Genomic DNA, 19,652 nt, shown 5'->3' on the forward strand with positions numbered 1-19,652 from the left:
GAGATATTTGACAAAGCACATTAATATTTCTGTTCTACAGAACATTATTAAAATGACTTCTAAGTCCAGTTAGACTGGCTATAATATATTTCTATGTGGTATCCTAATTGGCACGTCCTCCATGATTATTAACAAATCACTTACATGGGCCAGCAGTGCTGGTTGGCCTGAAAAATGAAGCAAGATGCAAACACCAAGCCAGTAATCAAAATATGAAGATGATAGCCTGATTTGCTATCAGACCAGATAGTGGTCTGGGATTTTGGTATAAGAACCCCAAGTCTGTTCAGATAGTGTAATCTCCAAACAAAATGTATCGTACTGTGTGCTTGGGAGAAATGTGTACTGTATTTACTGAGTAAATAGTGAATAAACATTTTTATTTTAAGGAGGAACACAAGTGCAACAATTTGTTCTCTTCCTGCCTCCCTGCAGATTCGTGGGACCCTGAAGAGTTGGACCAAGCTGTGGTGTGTTCTGAAACCTGGAGTGCTGCTGATTTATAAGACGCCAAAGATCGGACAGTGGGTCGGGACAATCTTGCTTCATTCTTGTGAGCTGATTGAGAGACCCTCCAAAAAGGATGGCTTCTGTTTTAAACTTTTTCATCCTTTGGATCAATCAATCTGGGCTGTAAAGGTAAGTAGTGTGATGAGCTGAAGAGCCTCCTGTTAGTGTAGCTAGAACTCATGTCTACTGAGCACCAGCATTATCTAGCATTAACAGTGTCTACATTTTCAGTAACTTGGTTGCTGTTAATGATGGCAAATTGCATGATAAGATTAAGGACACTAAAGCTTGGTTGTAATATGACATCAAAGAGGTGCGGCACATTGTGATTAGTTATACATGTGTGTCATTCTTGGTGAATAGATGTATGCATAAATTGAGGAAAGGAGAAACACACTAGTGCAAAGTGAATAACAGACCCGCATAACTGACTTCCCTAAGACAAGGGTGTACAACATGGCTTTGCACAACACTGGAACAAGGCTGGTAAAGTGACAAAAAGTATTGCTGTTGACCTCAGCTTATTTTTTTTAATTATGATGTCTGAATTTCGGTTTGTTTGCAGTAGAACTCAGTGGACTGCTCAAGACACAGCCATGAGACAAAAGTGTAATTTAGAATGGCTGGTCTTAGCTTTCTCTTCTTTGAAAAGGAAATAGGAAGACTTTCTCTTTTTTTGTTTTGAATGCTTATTCAGCCTGAGGCTGAGGCAATATCTTCCGGTATGCTTATCAGCTCCAAGAATGGCCTCTGGATCTCCCTGTAATACAGATGATTGACAGTTTCTTGCATTTCTTGAAGTAACTCCCTGCAAGTTTCGAAAAATTGCATTTCTTTTATTTTTTCTTTAAGAATAGGTAGTAACAAATAAATAAATAAAATGGAATGCTTGGGAGCAAAGAGAAAGACCCCAGTACCTTCTGAGAAGCACTGAGAGCAGCATCTGTTGGATATCTTGAAGAGATGGTACTCAACTGATCTTGGACTCTTTTTCCTCTCCAAAAATTGCAACTCGACAGAGTTGTTGAAAGTATATATTTTTTAGGAGTGCACCAGTGCAAAAAAGGCTTACAAGTTATTACCTTGCTGCAGGATGGTCAGCAAAATAAGTCTACTTGGAAAGGTTCATGCAAGAGTGCCTAATAGAATGCCTAACGAAACTGGGGGGAAACTCTGTGAGAACAGATGGATCTCATCCGTCCAGTTAATCTGTTTTAAACACAGCTATACAGTATATCAAGTCTTGGAATTTTTATTATGGTTAGAAGAAAGAATTAAAATGGACCTCATCAACCAGGGGTAAAAGGTGCTGTTTTCTGATGGTAGACAAGCTTCAGTTTGAACCCAGGTTGCTTTTGCACTATGTTGCAAAGGTTTTATCACAACCTTCTTGAAGTGTGTGAGTTTTGTTGCTTTTTTATACAGAGCATGTGCCCAACATGGATGTCAATCATTTGCTGTCCATCGACAAATAAATTCCTTGTGACATGACAGGTCAACTGAACTCTTCTGAAAAGCACAGTCAGGAGAGATAGTGAAGAAACAAGATCAGGAGCACAGTCAAACAGCGAAAAGAAGTGTTACTGACAGATCTGAAGTGTCATGTTGTGCCAGAATGCCCTTCTCTTGGTATAAACCATCCAAAAAGAAACAGTTTTTATCATTATATAAGTGTATTTGAGTGTATGTGTATCTAATTCTTGTGCCTCTTGAGAAAAATGTGTGATGGAAATAGGAATTCTCAAATATGAAGGGAATATATTTCTGAAAAATGTTTGTGTACAAGAGGAAGCACAAGAGATTTGAGTTTTAAAGTCAAAGTAGTATTCTAAGTCACTGGAGACTTATTTGGAATGCTGCATTTGAGGATAGTTCCTTAAATCTGAATTCAGCTGGAACTGTTAAGTGTGATAGGTGCTTTCAGCCACAAGCTGAACACCAGAATACAAATTCAGGAATCCACTGTTGAATTGCTCAGTGTCAAATAAGCTCTTTGCACTCTGGCAGCAGTTTAAAGCTGACATTGCTAACATACAGTTTTATGTCATTTCACAACCTTCTTTTAATTCAGCTGGAGCAGAATTGCTATTCTAAATTGTCTATGTGTAACTTTGCAAAGAAAGCCTATTTGTCCTGAAATAAAGGTAAGCCTGAGCTTAAACAAGAAATGCAAGATAATGTCCATCATGACAGAAATAAGGTCTGGCTAAACAACTTTTGCTTTTGGCTAATCTGGCTTGTAAAACTTACAAAGATTTTTCAGATTACTGTTGATGATCCAGTTTAGATTTTCATTATTGGACTCAGCTCCCTCAATGTAATGAACACCTTTGGATATGTTATCCAGGCTGCTCTACAGACATTTGGACCCAATGGCAGAGTTCAGCCCTAGAACAGATGCCTGGCTCAAGCACTGCCCCAGGTGTTCATGATTGTGCTAACCATCTAAGTTTGATGTGCAGTCATTTAACTACAGTTAGAGCAAGATGAAATTTTGGGATGTCTTTCATATGGTAGGTAGGTAAGATGTGACACTACCTTACAGCTGGCAGCTATATGCACCAGGGAACTTCTTTTCCTGTAAACCTTTCTGATTTCTGGATTGCCAATTTAGTAATTAACACGAAGGTGTGGATGTGGACATCTGTTCTTGTTCTTTGCAAAGGCAGTGTACAGCTATCAGCTGGTAGGTTTTGCCCAGCAGTCCCAAATAAATGCCTTAGAATAGTCTGTATGTCCCCTTGAGCTTACACACAAGTTAGCTGAACATGGTGTGGGAAGGCTTTAATAGACTTCATCTTCTTCTGGCGAATTTTTGAAGTGGTAAATGAGTTGGAATCAGATCTAGGAATGTATATAACTTGACATTTGTTGATTTTAAGAGTTTTGAGTCATTTCTTTAAAGAAAGAAGTCCTACTAATGGGCTTGTGCTACTTCTTTTGCTGTTGCTTATTGTCCTCCATAATATTACACTAATTTTATCTTTGTCTTTTAGTAATTATCAACAGCACTTTGAATACAGGGATTTCCCCCTCACTTTTACTCTTTGCTTTATGACTTTCCAAGACTAGCTGTCTTGGCACACTATGTATATCAGCAAATCCATTCCTTTTTTCAAAGCCTGAACACACCCTGTTTGTCAATGCCTTTGAGTCTCAAATAAAATGTAATAACAGGAATGGATGGAAGATAGCCCTTTTTTGGCTGTATTGCCTATAGGCTGCAGCTGAGCTCCAGATCTCAGAACAGGAGAGATAACAGTCACTTTTAGTGAGGGATGGTCATTGCCTTGGAGGTCTTAAACTCTAGACAAGTACAGTGCTCAAAGGCTGAGAGACAGAAAGTGCCATTATCTCTGCTGTGCAATACAAAACCTAGATTACTTTGTGGAAATACTGACTTTATTTTTATGACCTTTCTTCTCCTTTCTGTGGGAAACAGCCCCTTCTGTGCATAAGCACGCGTTACCACTGAATACATTTTCTTGACAAAGCCACTCCTTGCTTTAATCTACGAGTCTAAATGTCTGCTAAAATCTTGTTTTGACCCATCCTTTCATGACAGTCCACCCTCTTGGTTTCTTTAGTGCTGGCTCTCTGTATTGCTACTTTTTGGTTGTAGGGATTTTCCTTCATCAGAAGAAATGTCAGTCTCTAATCCGAAAACACAAGTAATGGAGTTACCAACAATTCTTGAATGTCTTGCTCAGCTGCAAACTAGTGAAAGGAAAAATGCCATTGGGAATGCTGCCTGATTACATTAATTTCACTGGTAATGTCTTGAGCTGTTCTGCTCTGGATCACTAATCAAATCCCAGCTTTGCCAGCCCTGACTATTAAGCTCTTTAACACTTAATTTTGTGAACCCTGATCCTCTTGTGGAAGAGGGGAAAGGAAAAAGAAGCAAGTAACAAAGAACCCAATTTCTCCTGGCAGCAGAAGAACCCTGCAGATATAGAGACAAGAGGCTAGGCTGGAGATTGTGGTCTTCTCTGCTCTGCAAGTTTGTGACATAGACACAGACACAATTTGATGCTTGTCCTATGCTTGCTCTCCTTATATTTTCCAAATTTTGTCTCTCTGGGTGAGACTTAAAAAGAGACATCCAGGTAAAACCACGATTTAACTACCAGACACCAGAAGCAGTCTTCAGTAACAGACACAGTTCACTGTATGCAAACTTCCCTCCAAGAGTGGGATTGGATACTGCAAAGGACTGTGCAAGGGAGGACCATACTCAAATTGCAGATGTTTCCATATAGATTATAAGTATTACATGTGGTGTTCTCTGGAAACTAAAGAAAATCTGTATTTCAGCATTCCTGGAGAAAACTGCTTGTTCCACCCTGCAGTTGGCATAGTAGATATACGAGTGTTGTTTTTCTGCTCTGCATGTACTTTTGATATTGGCATATTTGATCTGCTTTCATGTTGTCTGTTGCAAGATGAGGAAGAGAAGGAATTGAAAAAGGGTGAGTGACTTCAGAAATGCAAAGGTGGAGGTAGGACTCATATTTATATTTCAAGCAAGTTGTGAGTTAAAGCACATACAATACAGACAATGAAGCTCAGCTTAACTGGGTAGAGAAAAAGCTTTTTCTTCACAGCTTCTGGAGCTCAAGAGGAAATGATAAGGAAAAAAGTCAAGACGTTGTATTGTTCACCTGAGTGCTTTAATCCAGTGCCTCCATGTGAATCATTTCTAGACAGTGTTGTGTTGTGGCTGGATGTTTACAAGACACAATCATCTGTTTTTCTACATCTCCTAAAGTAAAAGCAAAATAAGCAAGCAAAACCAGGTTTTGTTCCCAGTATCTCTGAGGCAGCTGCCCCCCCAGGCACCCCAGTATAAAGGTTCTCAACATTTGTGGATGTGGTGGTGAAGAGTAGCAGCCCATCGATGTGTCCGTGCTGGGAAACCTTTGATCCTCAGCATGTAATCTTCCCTGCCATCTCCTTTCCTGCAACACGGCCTGGTCCCCACAGAAGGGTTTGCAGGATAGAGCTTTGCCTTTCCTTCCTTCCTTTCTTCCAGGAGATATGCCATTGCCTCTCTGCTAGAGATGCTCACAGCAGAAGTGCAGGCTCTGAAGGTTTTATAGTGACACATAAATGGTATTTAATCTCCAGCGTATCAGATTGATGTGTGTTGCATGGAAAAGTCTGTTCAGGTGTTACACAAAGATGGGTAATAGCAAATACTTGGCTGATTCTTTTGTAATTTTTGTTGTTGTTGTTGGTTGGTTGATTTCTTGTTTTTTTTTTCCAAGCTATAGGAATGAGATTCCTCTGTTTCTGAGGATGTGAATAAATAGGGCAGTTCTGTAGCTGAGCATGGGTTAGGCTGAGTCCAATTTATGTCAGGGCTCATTAATGCTTTGGAACCACAGCAGCAAATCATGATTACTAATGAATCTTTCTAAATTACTCCATCTGCTTCTTTCCTCCTTTCTTATCACAAACATACACACGCTGCCTAGTAGAAAGACACTGAATGGTCACTGCATCTACAGTGCCTTACTTCTTTTTGTGTGTATGCATTTCCAGGGCCCAAAGGGAGAAAATGTTGGCTCCATCACTCAGCCTCTTCCCAGCAGCTACTTGATTTTCAGAGCAGCCTCCGAATCAGATGGTAAGTTTGGGTCTTCATTTGGTTTCTCCCATTATTTCAAGTCTGTAGAAGAAAATACATTGATGCAAATAAATAAATAAATAAATAAATAAATCTTGAAGGGAAAAGTAACAGCTCGCTCAGTTTGAGATGGCATTCATTAGTATGGGTTAAAATAGGTCAGGCAGACTACAGTACATTTCATATTCTTCATGAAAAGACACCTTTCTGTATATGCGTATGGAAGGACCTTGGCTTGTAGCTGAGATAACAACTTTACATCAGTAAACACTGGAGAAAGAAAGAAGCTGATCCTGAATTCTCCTGAGAGGAGGCTTACCTGCTTCCTCAGTTGAACAGAGAATTTAGAGGGTTGTCTGCCTAAGTCATCAAATAGGTAGAGACCTTCTGGAGGAAAATAACATAGCAATATGGACAAAGTGTGGATAGATGCCTCTCAACCACCAGAATTCTCCTGTAAACATGCTTTATCAGCTTTTATGTTGTAGCAGGTCCAGATGGAACCTTGTGCAACCTCATGTAAAAAAATGTTCTGGGAATTCACAAAATTGTGGAAGGTAATTTTAGGTCAATATACAGTAAGTATGCCAGCTTGCTATGTGAAAATCTCTCTAAATGACTTTAGCAACCTAAAACATCAGTGATTTATAAGTAGATTAAAATCATGTTTTCATTCCGTTTAACCTTCAGACTGCAGTAGTTTCTTTGGCATGGCAGATTAACTGCGACTGTTTCATGGGTCTTTGTTGCCTCTCACAGAAAGGATGCCCATGTAGTCCATGTGCTCGATCAGATTTCATCTAGACTGACTTCAAGGACATAAAAATTGTTTGTGGAGCACAGTGGGCTTTAGAAACAGCATGCTTCTGGTGAATAAGTTTCCTGTACTCCTAAAGACTAAAAATGGGACACTGAAGATGCCAAATGCAGCTCTGATGTGGCACTTAGAATAGGAGGAAGGCTTCTTCCATTACGTACTTGGCATGCTGTTTTTCCTGCTGCTGTATTCATCATGAGGTATACCATCTCAATAGTGAAAGCTGCTTAGAATTGCCTATATAGTGAAATGATATGAAAATAAGTGGAACTTGTACAGAACTGTAGAAGCACATTTATTCTTTTCTACATCTTTGTAACTTATGGGACAGTACAGCATATTTGTGTAAAGGGATGTAGGATTTTACCTGGCTCCAAATATCACCCACCTTGACAGGAATAGATTGATACATAGTCTTTTGGGAAAAAATGCCTTTGAGGCAGAGCTGTTAAGTTACAGGCATTTCAAACTCTAGCTAGATGGATGACCTGCAGAAGAAATAAACAGAACAGTCCTGCAGAGTTCTTAGGTAACTGACTAACTTCACTGTCTGACAATCCAGATTTTGTAATTATTTTGAGATCCATCTGACTCGTCTTTCAGTCAACTTAATTGGAAAATGCTCAGAGGGAACAAAGTGGCCATTGTATACATTCAAGACAAATTGCTGTCTGATAATGTCCTTTTCTTGTGTCATTTCTGTTGTCTTCTAAATGAAAATTTTATTCTAGTGAAAATCTGATGATTAAATGTTGAGGCCTGGCAAAGAGACCTGTGGCTGATTTTCTGCACTCTCTTTTCTATGATGACTATCATAGGCCTTAAAATAGTAGAATAGCTTTAGATTTGTTCTGATTACCCTTGCCCATGAGTGCTTCATGCTTGCTGTAGTCCCCAAGTGATCATCAGCAGTAAAATTTATCTAGCTGTGATCTCTCCACTCAAGTTATATACTGTAATTCTGGAAAACCACAAAAGGGGCCATGTCTGGTGCATGAGAAGTTTAAATATTTAGAGGCCTTGTGGGAAGTTTTCTGCCCAGTGAATTATTATGACTCTGGTGTCATAAGAGCTTAAAATAGTCACTTACTGGAATGTATTTTTAAAGCTAAAATGTTGGACAGTATTCTTAAGAAACAGGCAGGGACCGGGCAGGTCAAAGTAGAGTCACTTTAGGATGTAGCATCATGTTCATTTTCTTTGCTGTTTTTCTACAGTAGGGTGGTCTGGTTAGCAATTCCTTCCACGTTGTTTGAATCTGTGGCATCTCTGAGGAGGTGTTGTGACCGTATTCTTTTTAATCCACCCTCCCATGTTAATAGCGGGAAATGAACGGCAGAGCATTTGGTGAATTTAACAGTAATTCCTGTAAGCCTCTGACTTGCTGGGGAATATTGAGTTACGACATATGTTATATGTACAGTTCTGTACCACGATCAGCAGCTACATGGCCTACTTTTTTCTCTCAGCGTTTCAGAATCCCTTTTTTCCCCTCTGCTGTACCATCTGTGAGAGAATGCTGGTAGGATTTAAGGTCCTGACTTCTGCACAGCCTGCAGAACTACCGCCAAGCTACACTGAATTTCACATTCACAGACGCCAGCAGCAGTCTGCTTTGTGATGTGTTTTAAAGACATCTGGAAGGTCAAATCAGCCCGCAAGGCCCAACCTGTACAAACGCAGGGTCTTTCTTTCTTAGCAGTATCAGAAAAGGAAATTGCTTTTTCCGAACCAGTGACTGTGTATTCATTTCAGACTTATGCTGATGAGCGACTTAGAATTAGTAATTGAAACACGTTCCGAACTTCCTGCTTGGACCATTCTGAGGCTGTTCCTGAGATCCCCAAGTCAGTGCCCTGCAGCTCCCAAGCAGTTGGAGTTACCTGGTTGTATGTATCTCGTATCTTAGATCTCCACCTTGCCATAGGCACTGCTACTGAAAGGATTACTGGGGAAGCTCAAAGTGGCAGGCTACCAAGGGTTAAAGGCTTAAACGGTGGAATTATAAACTACACTTGCATTTCATTGCTTATGTCTGTCCCTTCCTCCAGGCAAATTTTGGTTAGCCTTGTGTGGGTAGAGCTGTGTGTAAAACCTGATGCTCTGGCTTGTGGTGTCATTATTTCTATAGATTTTGCTAGGCACTCAGCCCTTCCTCCAAAATGGGTGCTCTGATCTGGGGATTAAATTACATTATTAAAATAAGGGTCATGCACAGAAGCAGCGAACCAAGAGGAAGATTGCTATTTGAAATCATCTCCACAGTGCAATACACCACCGGACCCTGGGAGTGGTGGAAAAAATTAGAAATTGCCTTGTTAGCTTTATGTCTGCCCTTCGCATTCCTCAGATTTTTCACAGCACTTGAAAATCCAGGCATTTGCAACTTGACTTTGTTTAGCTTGGTGCATACAACTGCACCTGCAGCTAACTGAGGAATGACATCCTTGCATCTTGACAGCCAGAATGCAAGAAATCATATACATAGGCACCCAACTGATACCACAAAATAAGAAGCAGTCAGCTGGATACTGTGACCTTAATGTTCACTGACTGAACCAAATCTGTGTCTTCCTCAGCATCCGTGATTTGTGTGCACTTGAGCAAGTATTCATCATTTCCAGGTGGCAGTCTACTTCAGGTTGATTTTGAAAAGCATTTATCTTGTAGGTGTGAGGCATGAGGCCAAAAGCTGGATGACTTTAATAATTCAAGAGGAATGAACACCCCTGAGTGATGCCTGTCTGGAATAATGTATGGTTACTAGGTGTGAGGCTTTTGAAGTCTTAATTGGCAAGAAATTAATCTCAGCTGTTCTCTAGCTACAAAAATGCAAAGTTTAATCCTAGATTGAAATTTCTCTGTGCCATGATATGATTCCACCTCAAGCAGATCTGTGTTATTGATGAGTGCTGAGAGAACATTGTCTGGCTCCTCTGTGATCTGCTGCTCCAGAATGTGGCAGATAGATCTAGCACATCAAATTCAGAGTTGTTCTAAATGGAATGATGAGAACTGAAGAGCTTTGTTTTTCCAGTATTGTCTGCTTTGTTCTTGTTGTATTTCTGTAGGATGGTTGTTGTAATTTAAGATCTGTTTAAAGGCTAGGAAATACTGAAGGTATTCCTTGAACTGAGACTGGTGTGGCAGCATAAGCAACCATTGTTTTCTCCAAGGGGTAGAAGTGTTTTTTGTCACTTAGTTTTAGTAGTTCCTTTTGTCCAAGAAGCAAAAGAGTTGGTACAAGCACATGTTTTCTCCTATTCAACCTTGTAGCCTCTAGGTTTCTGCACGCTGCCAGCAGTGCCCTGTGGATACAGAAAGTGTCCTGCAAGGAGAAGCAGTGCTTCTTGTCTGTTCAGCTGGACTGCGTGAATCATCTCAGAGGACTGCAGGGTGCTTTTCCAGGCTGCTGCGCTACAAGGCCTGAAGATTTCAAAACAGAGATGTGTGTTCAGCTTTGGTTTTGAGAAGTCACAGCATTACACATCCTTTATTAGGTTTTTTTCAAAACCTTTCAAGAAGGAAGGAACTTTGGAACCCAGCTGTGTTTAGCAGATTTTGCAAAGAATTTCCTTCTTGAAATTGTCAGTCATGGCTGTAGACACATGTATCAAAGAAAAAAACCTAAATGCTGCCACGTGCCAAATGATCTTCATTTGCTGAAGTGATGTAGGGGAATGGAAACTCAAACCAATTGTCAGAGCAAGGAGAGCAACTGCTCCAGAAAAGAACTGGAACCTGAGCTAATGCAAGTACTCTAGTAGGACAGGTAACTGCTTTTGGCCTTTGAGGAACTGCCATGTTCAAGGGATCACTCTTCTCCCATTGCTCCTGGAGGGAGCCAAGGCTGGCTAGGCAACCCAAACCCGAGCAGTTCAGGTGCTGAAAGATGGGTGATATGAGATGTCTTCCTTGCTCTTGCTGCCAGTGTGAGCGACCTGACTGGGACTGACTTTGTCCTTCAGAGAAGGGAACCTTTTCTAGATGGGATGTCTTTTCTGTCTGTTGTTTCTCACTGAGAACTGTTAGCTTTGGATGAAAGGCTATCATTGTAACTCCTCTGCATTTCTGTTTTGCTTCCTTTATATGGATCATATTGGGCTGCCATTCCCCTCTGAGGGAACCTTCTGCATCCTTCTCTGATCCAAGCACCTCGCATACAAAAAGAATATGTCTTGAGTCAATCATTCAGAATTAGAAAATGTGAAAAGTAAAGTCTGTGAAGCCTTAATGCAGACTACCATGACTGTGGATGACCATTCAATTATCGTGATCACATGCTTTTTTCTCCTTCTGCATTTCCTGAGGGAGGGAGTTGACACCTCATGTAAGCAATTAAGCAATCCAGAATAGATTTTTCGTGCAGTATTCACAATAAAGATGAATGTTACTCAATAGCAAGATCACTCAAATGTAAAATATTTCATGTAGGCCTGTAGCAATGAAGCAGGTTTATCTTGTGCACAGTCCCCGAAACTTAGAGGATATGATTTTACAGCATTGTACTGTAAAATTAATTGTAAAATTAACACACTGTTGACTTGCAGAGAATTTAACCTTTTTATGTGCAGAGGAAATCCTATGTCTTTGTCTGTGTGTGTGTGTGTTTGTGTGGTATGTGTTTGTTTAGATTCACAGCACCACCTGATGGCTGAAATCTTAGCTTGGGGTTTCTGTGCGTTGCTTGAATTTGCTTTCTGTTGGAAGTGAATACAAGGGCAGGCTCTGACACAGTTTCCATGTGCTGTGGGGCAGAAGTAATACTGAATGCTAACGCATGGTTCATTCTTATAATGACTGTTCCTCTAAAGCTTTGTGTCGCTGCATTGGAATATTAAATTAAACAATTTAATTATTATTATTTTTTAATTTAAACTCTTTGAATTCGGCTTCCAAAATGGTTCAAGTTACTCATAACCACTTCCTGGGATTCATCTAAAATAATATAAAACTTAAGTATGTCATGTAATGGTTTCTTGTGGCAATGTGGTGGACACTCATAGCATGTGTTGGTACCAGTGAATGCCTATGGCAGTGGCAGTGCAGGGTGACCAGCTGTGCCTCCAGCTTCAGGGAGGGTTGGGCTGCAGGGCACAGTATGGGAGGTGGCCAGGTGCTGGCTTGGAGGAGACTTGGGGCATTCTTGTCACCCCTGTTAGAAAGCATAAACATAGCCAGTGCATTGTTGTGATTGTCACAAGAGAATGTCTGTGCAGGAGTGCTGCAGAGAGCTGAGGAGCTGACCTCCCTTACTGCTCTTTATCAAAGCATCTATCTCTACAAGCCCATTGGACATGAAAATATCTTGACATTTGCGGTGTTTCCAAATGATGCAGTCATCACTCTGCATGGACAGGAAAAGTTAAGGAGAGAGGAAAGTCAAAGAAGATGAGCACAAGTAGCAGTGTACTCACTTGTATGGAGTAACCTGAAACAAGTTTCCATCTTGATGGGTTAGCAGGGGTGTGTAGAAGAGAATAAATTTGTTCTCAGCAGAGCCATTAACTCTGATGGGTTATGCATGCAAATCTTCCACATGGCAAGAGGAGAATAAATCTCTGTATGTAAAGCCTTCATGCAAGAATATTTTTAAAATACAAAATAGTGTGAAATCAATTCCAACAGCCTTCAACATTCCTAATCTTTAGTTTCCATTATGTATGGTTTTATTATTAAATCGTAAGCTGATACAGAAGGAATTTAGGGATTGAAATTTGAATGAATGGCTGAGCTCTGTGATGTTTGGGGCTCAGTATTCAAATGGAATTCTGCAAAATTCTGGAGTTTTTACTCTCTTTTTGGTTTATAGCTTTGTACCAAAGTAAGCTCTAAAAGCTACTCAAATTTTAAACATTTCCTTATATACATGAGCTATTTTTTTTAAAGCTCTCATTGATCTTGTAGAGCCAAATTTCAGTCACATTGAAGTTGATAGGAATTCTGCCCAAGAGATCAGCTGGATCCCAGTGAGATTAATGCACATGCATGATGCTTAGTGTGTGGTGGAATCAAATGTAATGGAAACATTTCCCAAATGGAACCTCCAGGTGGATACAGTCCAGGAGCAACCAGTTTGTAGCAGCTGCTGTTGCTAGAGCAAAAATCCCTTTGTTTTCTTCCCTGCCTCTCAAGAACACTTCTAATTATTGCAAAATGTATTTTGAGGAGTGTAATCAAGAGCTGTGTTTTACATGCTAGAAATTAGAGGATAACTCCCTAGATACCTCAGTTCTTAAATGTTCAGCCAATTTGCAGGTGCCCTGGCCACATTAAAGAAGCAGGCTGTTTTCAGGTGCGTTCAAGAATACAAAGGCTCCAGCACTGTGATGTTTAGCACTACCACACTGCTTTGTGAATTTGTGTGGATCATCGGAAAAGGATCCAAGGTTCAGTTTGGGTTCCTGTCTGTGAATTCTGTGCAGGCCTTAAGAAAATCCAGTAAGGCTAGACATAGTTTATCTCATCTCTGCACCAAACTTACAGTTTCTTGTGTTTGTAAAGTAGGCCCTTCAGTTACAGATATTTTAGAGCATGGTAAGAAAAGCTGACGCTTCATCCTGATTGTCTGAGGGACTGGAAAAAACAAACAGCCTGACAAGCAATTTCCCCCACTGTTAATCACTCTGGCAGTATTGATCTTCCTGGTTCTTCTTTGGAGTGTTTGCTGTTAGAACATTACACCCAGTGTGCAACCTGCAAGTCGACTTCTAGTTCAGTGCTTACACTCTGGGGAGGAGGACAAGATAGCCAGAGGATTAAGGAGATGAAAAATGTAAAATAGGTTATTGTACACAGTGAATTCCTGAGTTATAATAAGCTTTGCTCCCAGGTAAGAAGTTTTTGAAGCAATGTATGAGTGTCTTAATTACTCTCCTGTCCTTAATTACTCTCCTGTCCTAAATGGAACATGGGGAATGGTTTTAAACTAAGACAGGGGAGGTTTAGGTTGGATATTAGGAGGAAGTTTTTCACACAGAAGGTGGTGAGGCACTGGAACAGGTTGCCCAAGGAGGCTGTGGATGCCCCATCCCTGGAGGCATTCAAGGCCAGGCTGGATGTGGCTCTGGGCAGCCTGGTCTGCTGGTTGGTGACCCTGCACACAGCAGGAGGTTGGAACTAGATGAGCATTGTGGTCCTTTTCAACCCAGGCCACTCTACGATTCTACGATTCTACGATTCTGTGATTCAACAATGTCCCTTATTTTCACAGGCCGATGCTGGCTGGATGCTCTGGAACTTGCCCTGCGTTGCTCCAGCCTCTTCCGGCTCAGTGCCTCCAAGCAGGGAAAGGATGGAGAAATGAATGGCTCAAGTGATTCTGCACATGCAGGGCTCAACAACATCTTGCACACAAGCACCATCTCGGACCAGGAGTTCTTCCAGTAAGATGGGGCTCTCACTTCTTAATACACAGAGAGAAAAGTGTTGGGTGGGTCATGCTTGGGCATCCTGTCAACTTTAGTGTTACGTAACCAGAGCCCATTAAGAAGACCCAGATAAAAAAATAGCCTGTATATTCTTCTGCTGCATCCATCAGAAATCTGTGGGTTTGGAGAATATGGAATCTGTTGTCACCTGGTGCTTGGGAGGAACCTCAGTTGAGTTCATGTATGCAGTAGGCAATTTTCTTCTGTATCCTTCTTGAATCAAAATGCTGTTTAAAAGTAGTTCCATGAAAATGGCTTGCTTGAGTAAAGAGTGCAGCCTAGTCACTGAAGTAGACCTGTGGTTAGGCAGACACAATCATTTACAGTGTCTGTCGGTTGACTAGCACATATGGCTCTGAGTCTGATCTGCTTTTTAATAATGTGTTCTCTTTGCTAATAGTACTATGTCAGCAGTGTGCACACACTGCATCCTTAGTTTTATAATTACTTCTTCTCTCTCTACAGGGGTTTTGAGTGGTTTCCTATTTCTTCCATTATGCCTCAGATACATTTTTACATAAGGGAAAAAATGTGCCCTATTCATATTCCTAGTAATGCTGCAGCATTTTGGAAAAACTGACTTCAAAGCATTTAAAAGAAGAAAGGGCTTTATCTGTTGCTTTTAGATAAATAGGCAAGCTCAAAAATAGCCCTGGTAGAGATATTTGGCCCTTGGAGTGGAACTGGGAGATGTAGTGTCTATTTCTAGTTTTGCTGATAGGAATTTAACTTTTAGGGCTCAAACCATGAACCATTGATTAGACAGTTTTCAGGGTAGCAACACTTGCCGTTTTGCATGGATGATGTCTCACCGAGTGGAATCTCACCTTTGGGTGATTTTCTTCTGCACTGTTACAAGTGTAACAACAGCAGGGATCTGAGTCTTCTGCAGACTGTAGAGGTATCACTGGTCCCATGGGACCTAAGCTAAATGGCAGCGTTCTGGTCTGGCCTTTACTTTGAAAGGCTCTGGTATTCCCAGTGTGCATTCTCCAGACCTGCTCTTTGTTGTTGGTTTTGTTGTTGTTGTTTTTTAAGCTAAAACTTGAATACAAGCTTTTCTGAGGAGCAGTGTATGAAGAGAAGGAAATCAGATGTAGTGCTATGGTGCCTGTGTTGCCCTAGTAGGTGAGCAAATACTGCTGTTTTTCTTGGGCATCTTCTGTAATACCCCATTTTCTAATTTTTTTCTATGTAAGAAAGAGTCTTTCAGAACTGTGCTTGCTGTGAATGCAGTGGACGTTTTTCAGCTGATGCTTGAGTGTATAGAAGTATTAATAGTAAAAGGGAGCCTGCAGCACTGAGAAGTTACAGTCAGACCCATGGCTTCTGAAAATGCGGAAGATAGAGTTAAAACTGCACTGAAGTATTTCTTCTCTAACATACGATACTTAAATGACATTTAAATGGTGCCTCTGCTTCACCACTCAGTTATCCGACAGTAAAAGCCCTCTGAATGTGACTGAGGCTCTGCACACATGGCAGGGTTTTGGGCAGAACAGGGTACCCACAATTGGAACCAGATTTTTCTGACAAACTCAGATTTTAGCTAGGTCTAGTTCAATCTGGAAGTTTGGCATCTGATTGTCTGGACAATTCACTCTCCTTTCTGACTTTTACCACTGGCTTTAATGTGTACCCAGACTTTCTGCAGTGCTTAAAGCCCAGAGGAATGACTTTCTGTTGTCCCTGGTGGAATAAAGAACATTTAACTGAGGGTGAAAATAAAACCTAAACTGTGGAAATGCTGAACAAGGGATTTTTAGTGTGCCACTGACAGTGGTTTCGTCACAGGGATTCAATCATTCTAATTAAACGCCTTCCCTACAGGGAGCCGTACCAATTAAACTGGCACGCTGTTGTTAAGGGGGGCAGTTAATTACATTTAACTCCATCTTCAAATTAGCCAAACTACTCTGTCAAGGAAACAAAAAGGAAAAAGAGGGAGATGATGGATATTATAGAGAGAACAAAACCCAAGAAAACTGGCAAAGGCGAATTCTCACTGAGCCAAAGCTGCATTTGTCTACTGGCTGCTTTGCTTCTTTTCCTGCTGGGAGAGAAGTCAAGATTATATGGTGATTTTGAAATCTATGTCCCTAGAAGCATGAAAGGAAAAGAAGTATGCAAGTTGTGCCTGTGAATCAAAAACTAAAGTACAGGGCAAATCTGAGATTTTTAGACAAGAAGCCTTTAGGGCATCAGACGCTCTTCATATGAAGCTGTGTTTCTTGCTGCTTCCGTGTCCCCCAGTCCAAGGAATCTGGCTTGTTTCCTTGTTTGATGAGAGCCAAATTTATTTTTTTGCTTTGTGTAGATGAGCAGCATTAAACCCAAAGACGTGCGGGTCACTGACAGAAGTTTCCAGGAGCTCTACTGGAAAGTAAAGCACTGACATATGGCAGATCCAGTATGCTGAAACAGTGTATTAGCTGTGAAAGATGCCGAGTCATTCATGCTCATGAGTAAAATGGAAATCTGCTCTTGACTTTTGGTATATTCATTCCTTTCTAGCATTTCAAACCGGGTCCAAATCCCATTGGAAGCCTCTGAGAAATCTTAACATTGGTTTTAGTTCAAGCTCACGGGTTGAATTTTTCTCATATTGTACATATTTACTGATAACTCTGTTCGAAGGAGTAGAAGATCTGGCTTCACTTCAGCATCTCAAATTTGTTCCTCCGAACATCTGTTTTCCCTTTGGTTTCCTGGAGCAGCTCCTTGGCTCTGGGATGTTAAGTCTTGCCTTGTTTGTGGCTGGTGAATAATCCAGCACAATGAAGTGTGATTTCATATCAGTTTAATCTCCCCTCAGATTAAATCTGGAATCTTTTAAAGAAATATTTTTGCAAAAGAATTGGGGTGGGAAGAAAGTGTAGAGGAAATGTGGGGCAGATGAAACTTGAAAACATATGCTCTCCTTACTAATATGAAATAGAAACATGCTTCTTCTGAGCCATGACCCATAAGCTTTATAATAAACTTTTTCAAGCGTACGAACTCCATGGAGAAAACTTTGACTGGGTGAGGGAGTGTAGCAACCATGAACGTATTTAACTGATAATTGAAAAATGAAGGAATAAATTAGGTTTTGAAGGTCCACAACTAATACTTGCCCTACCATCAGAAAGTATCAGTGCCAGAGAATCATGGGATAATTGCTCTGACAGATCTTACCTTTCTTCCTCTTTGTCATGTTAAACTCATGCACACGCTGTACGCCAGACTTTCATTGTATTTGGTTATCAGTCGTTACACTTGAAGGTCACTATCTATAACAAAGAAGTAAGACCCTGGCACTAGAACTTTTAGACAGATATGTAATGTCTAAAAGCAACTTATTAGGGCTGGAGTATAGGGGTCATTGACTTTCTGGTCTGTGATTGTAGGTTTATTTTAAAGTGAAGCTAAAAATTGAAAACATAGTAGTTTTTATATTATACACATGGAGACATATACACAGATACATATGCAAATGGAGTTAAGAGATTTTCTGAAGGCACAGAAAGCTGTAGATGACATTTTCAAAAGAACTCAGCCTGTTGGGCTCCTCTGGAAACTGAGCTGTGAGTAGCACAGTGTGGCTTGGTTTGTGCAATAAAAATCACATGCTGAGATCATCTGAAAAGCTGATGACAATTTTCTGTGTCCTGACTCTTCTTTTTTTAAATTATTTTTTAAAAACCTGTCTCTAAATAGCAATGTCTATTTATCTTAAAATAATCAAACAAACAAAAATGCTTGCCCACAAGAGAAGCAGGAGGGTGGAACAAGGGATGGGAACTTTCAGCATTAATCTATAACCAAAATTGGAACGCTCCCAGAAGAGTCAGAGCTCTCATCTGGTGAGGAGAGAAAGCTTGCTTTGAGAAGGAGGTGGGCTTCAGGAGGTAACAAAGCTCTTCAAGATCCAGGGCCTGTTTTGATCCTCTGAAACCCCTTGTAAATGCTGAAATTCTTCTCTTATTGTTCCATCTGAGAACAATTTTGCATGAAGACTTGGATAAGAAAGAATCTGCAATCTGGACTAGGCCATGGAATAGCTATGTGTGTGAAGATGTGTCTGAATAGGGAAAGCAAAATGCCATGCTAAGTATCCCTTGGAGAGACAGGCATTAAATGAATTCTTTTCAGGGTCTAACCTCTATCTAGTCATGTTTGTTACCTGTTGCAGGAACTGCATCTGCTTTTTCAAGTGGAGATGCTACATGAGAGAGAATTTTTAGCACTTTCCTTATCCTATAAGGCCTGTACACTGAGCATGAGGCTTACTCCTTCCATGCTTTTTCTTGATGCTACTATAATCTGTGTGTTCTTGCTATGTGTAATTGCCAGTGTTTGCTTCTGAGTTCTTCCATATAACATTATTTGGGGGCAGTGCATTTCCCAGGTTGACTTGTGTGTGATTTTGTGACAATCTTTCCTTCAAATGATTTTTAAATCAACCTTTTCTAATATAGGGCTGATTTGGGACCACCATCTGCTGAAATAAAGCAGCAGTAATACTGAAAAGAAAATGTATTTCATAATTTCATATTTTTCCCATATGATATCTTTCTCTGATTTGTTTCTGTACAAGGAAGAATGTCTCCTGATTCATGCTTCAGTTCTGCAGTCAGCAGTGTACAGTTGTTAGTGGGTGCTCTGTATCCCTTCTGTATGTAGGCTCCTGCACAGAGTGGGTGGCAATTTGCATAAGGCCAACCCAGTGGAACTCCGTGGCAGATTTTTCAAAGTGCCATTTGGAGAGAGATTTTTGGTTGGAAATGTCTCCCTGTTTCTGTGATAAAACCCTGCTATTCAGAAAAGCTACATGTTGGGCTCTCCTGGGCTGCAAACTCTGTTTTGAGTCCCGGGAGATGTTTTCACCTATCTAAAAGGCCTGAAGTATGCTGGCTCTGTAGATGCTATTGAAGTGAATAATGAACTGTGTGTTTCAGTTTGAACGATTCAGCCCTGGAGAACCACCACCAGTTGGAAAATGATGCTTTTTCGGACAAGTCTGAGAGAGACAACGTGGAAGAATCGGAGAATGAAACACAGGAGAACAGCCGGAAGACAAATGAAAGCGAGAGCGATCAGTCAGAGATCCATGGAGAGGTTTCTCCAGAAAGGAAAGGGACAACTTACGTTGAACAGATCTATGAAGAATTTGGGGAGGTAAAGGGGAAGTCACCACTGCCTGATCCTTTAATATATCTCTGTTAATAGTATTTGTTATCCAGCCTTCTAGATGCATGGCAGTTAAGAATCAGCTTTGTGA

General features: G+C 40.6%; 1 protein-coding gene across 6 annotated transcripts in view; it reads left to right on the forward strand.

The window, feature by feature from the left end:
* OSBPL5 (oxysterol binding protein like 5) overlaps positions 1 to 19,652 on the forward strand; it is a 128,574-nt gene that overhangs the window by 86,292 nt on the left and 22,630 nt on the right. For all 6 annotated transcript variants that reach the window (XM_042813720.1, XM_042813717.1, XM_042813716.1 and 3 more), the window contains 4 exons: positions 436 to 639; positions 6,058 to 6,142; positions 14,173 to 14,344; positions 19,330 to 19,549. In XM_042813720.1, coding sequence (XP_042669654.1) covers positions 436 to 639; positions 6,058 to 6,142; positions 14,173 to 14,344; positions 19,330 to 19,549 — 681 coding nt within the window. The remainder of the gene's footprint in view (positions 1 to 435; positions 640 to 6,057; positions 6,143 to 14,172; positions 14,345 to 19,329; positions 19,550 to 19,652) is intronic.

The sequence above is a fragment of the Centrocercus urophasianus genome, unplaced genomic scaffold, assembly GCF_019232065.1.
Source record: "Centrocercus urophasianus isolate 14NV4802_14NV808 unplaced genomic scaffold, USGS_Curo_1.0 seq_14, whole genome shotgun sequence".
Taxonomy (NCBI): domain Eukaryota; kingdom Metazoa; phylum Chordata; class Aves; order Galliformes; family Phasianidae; genus Centrocercus; species Centrocercus urophasianus.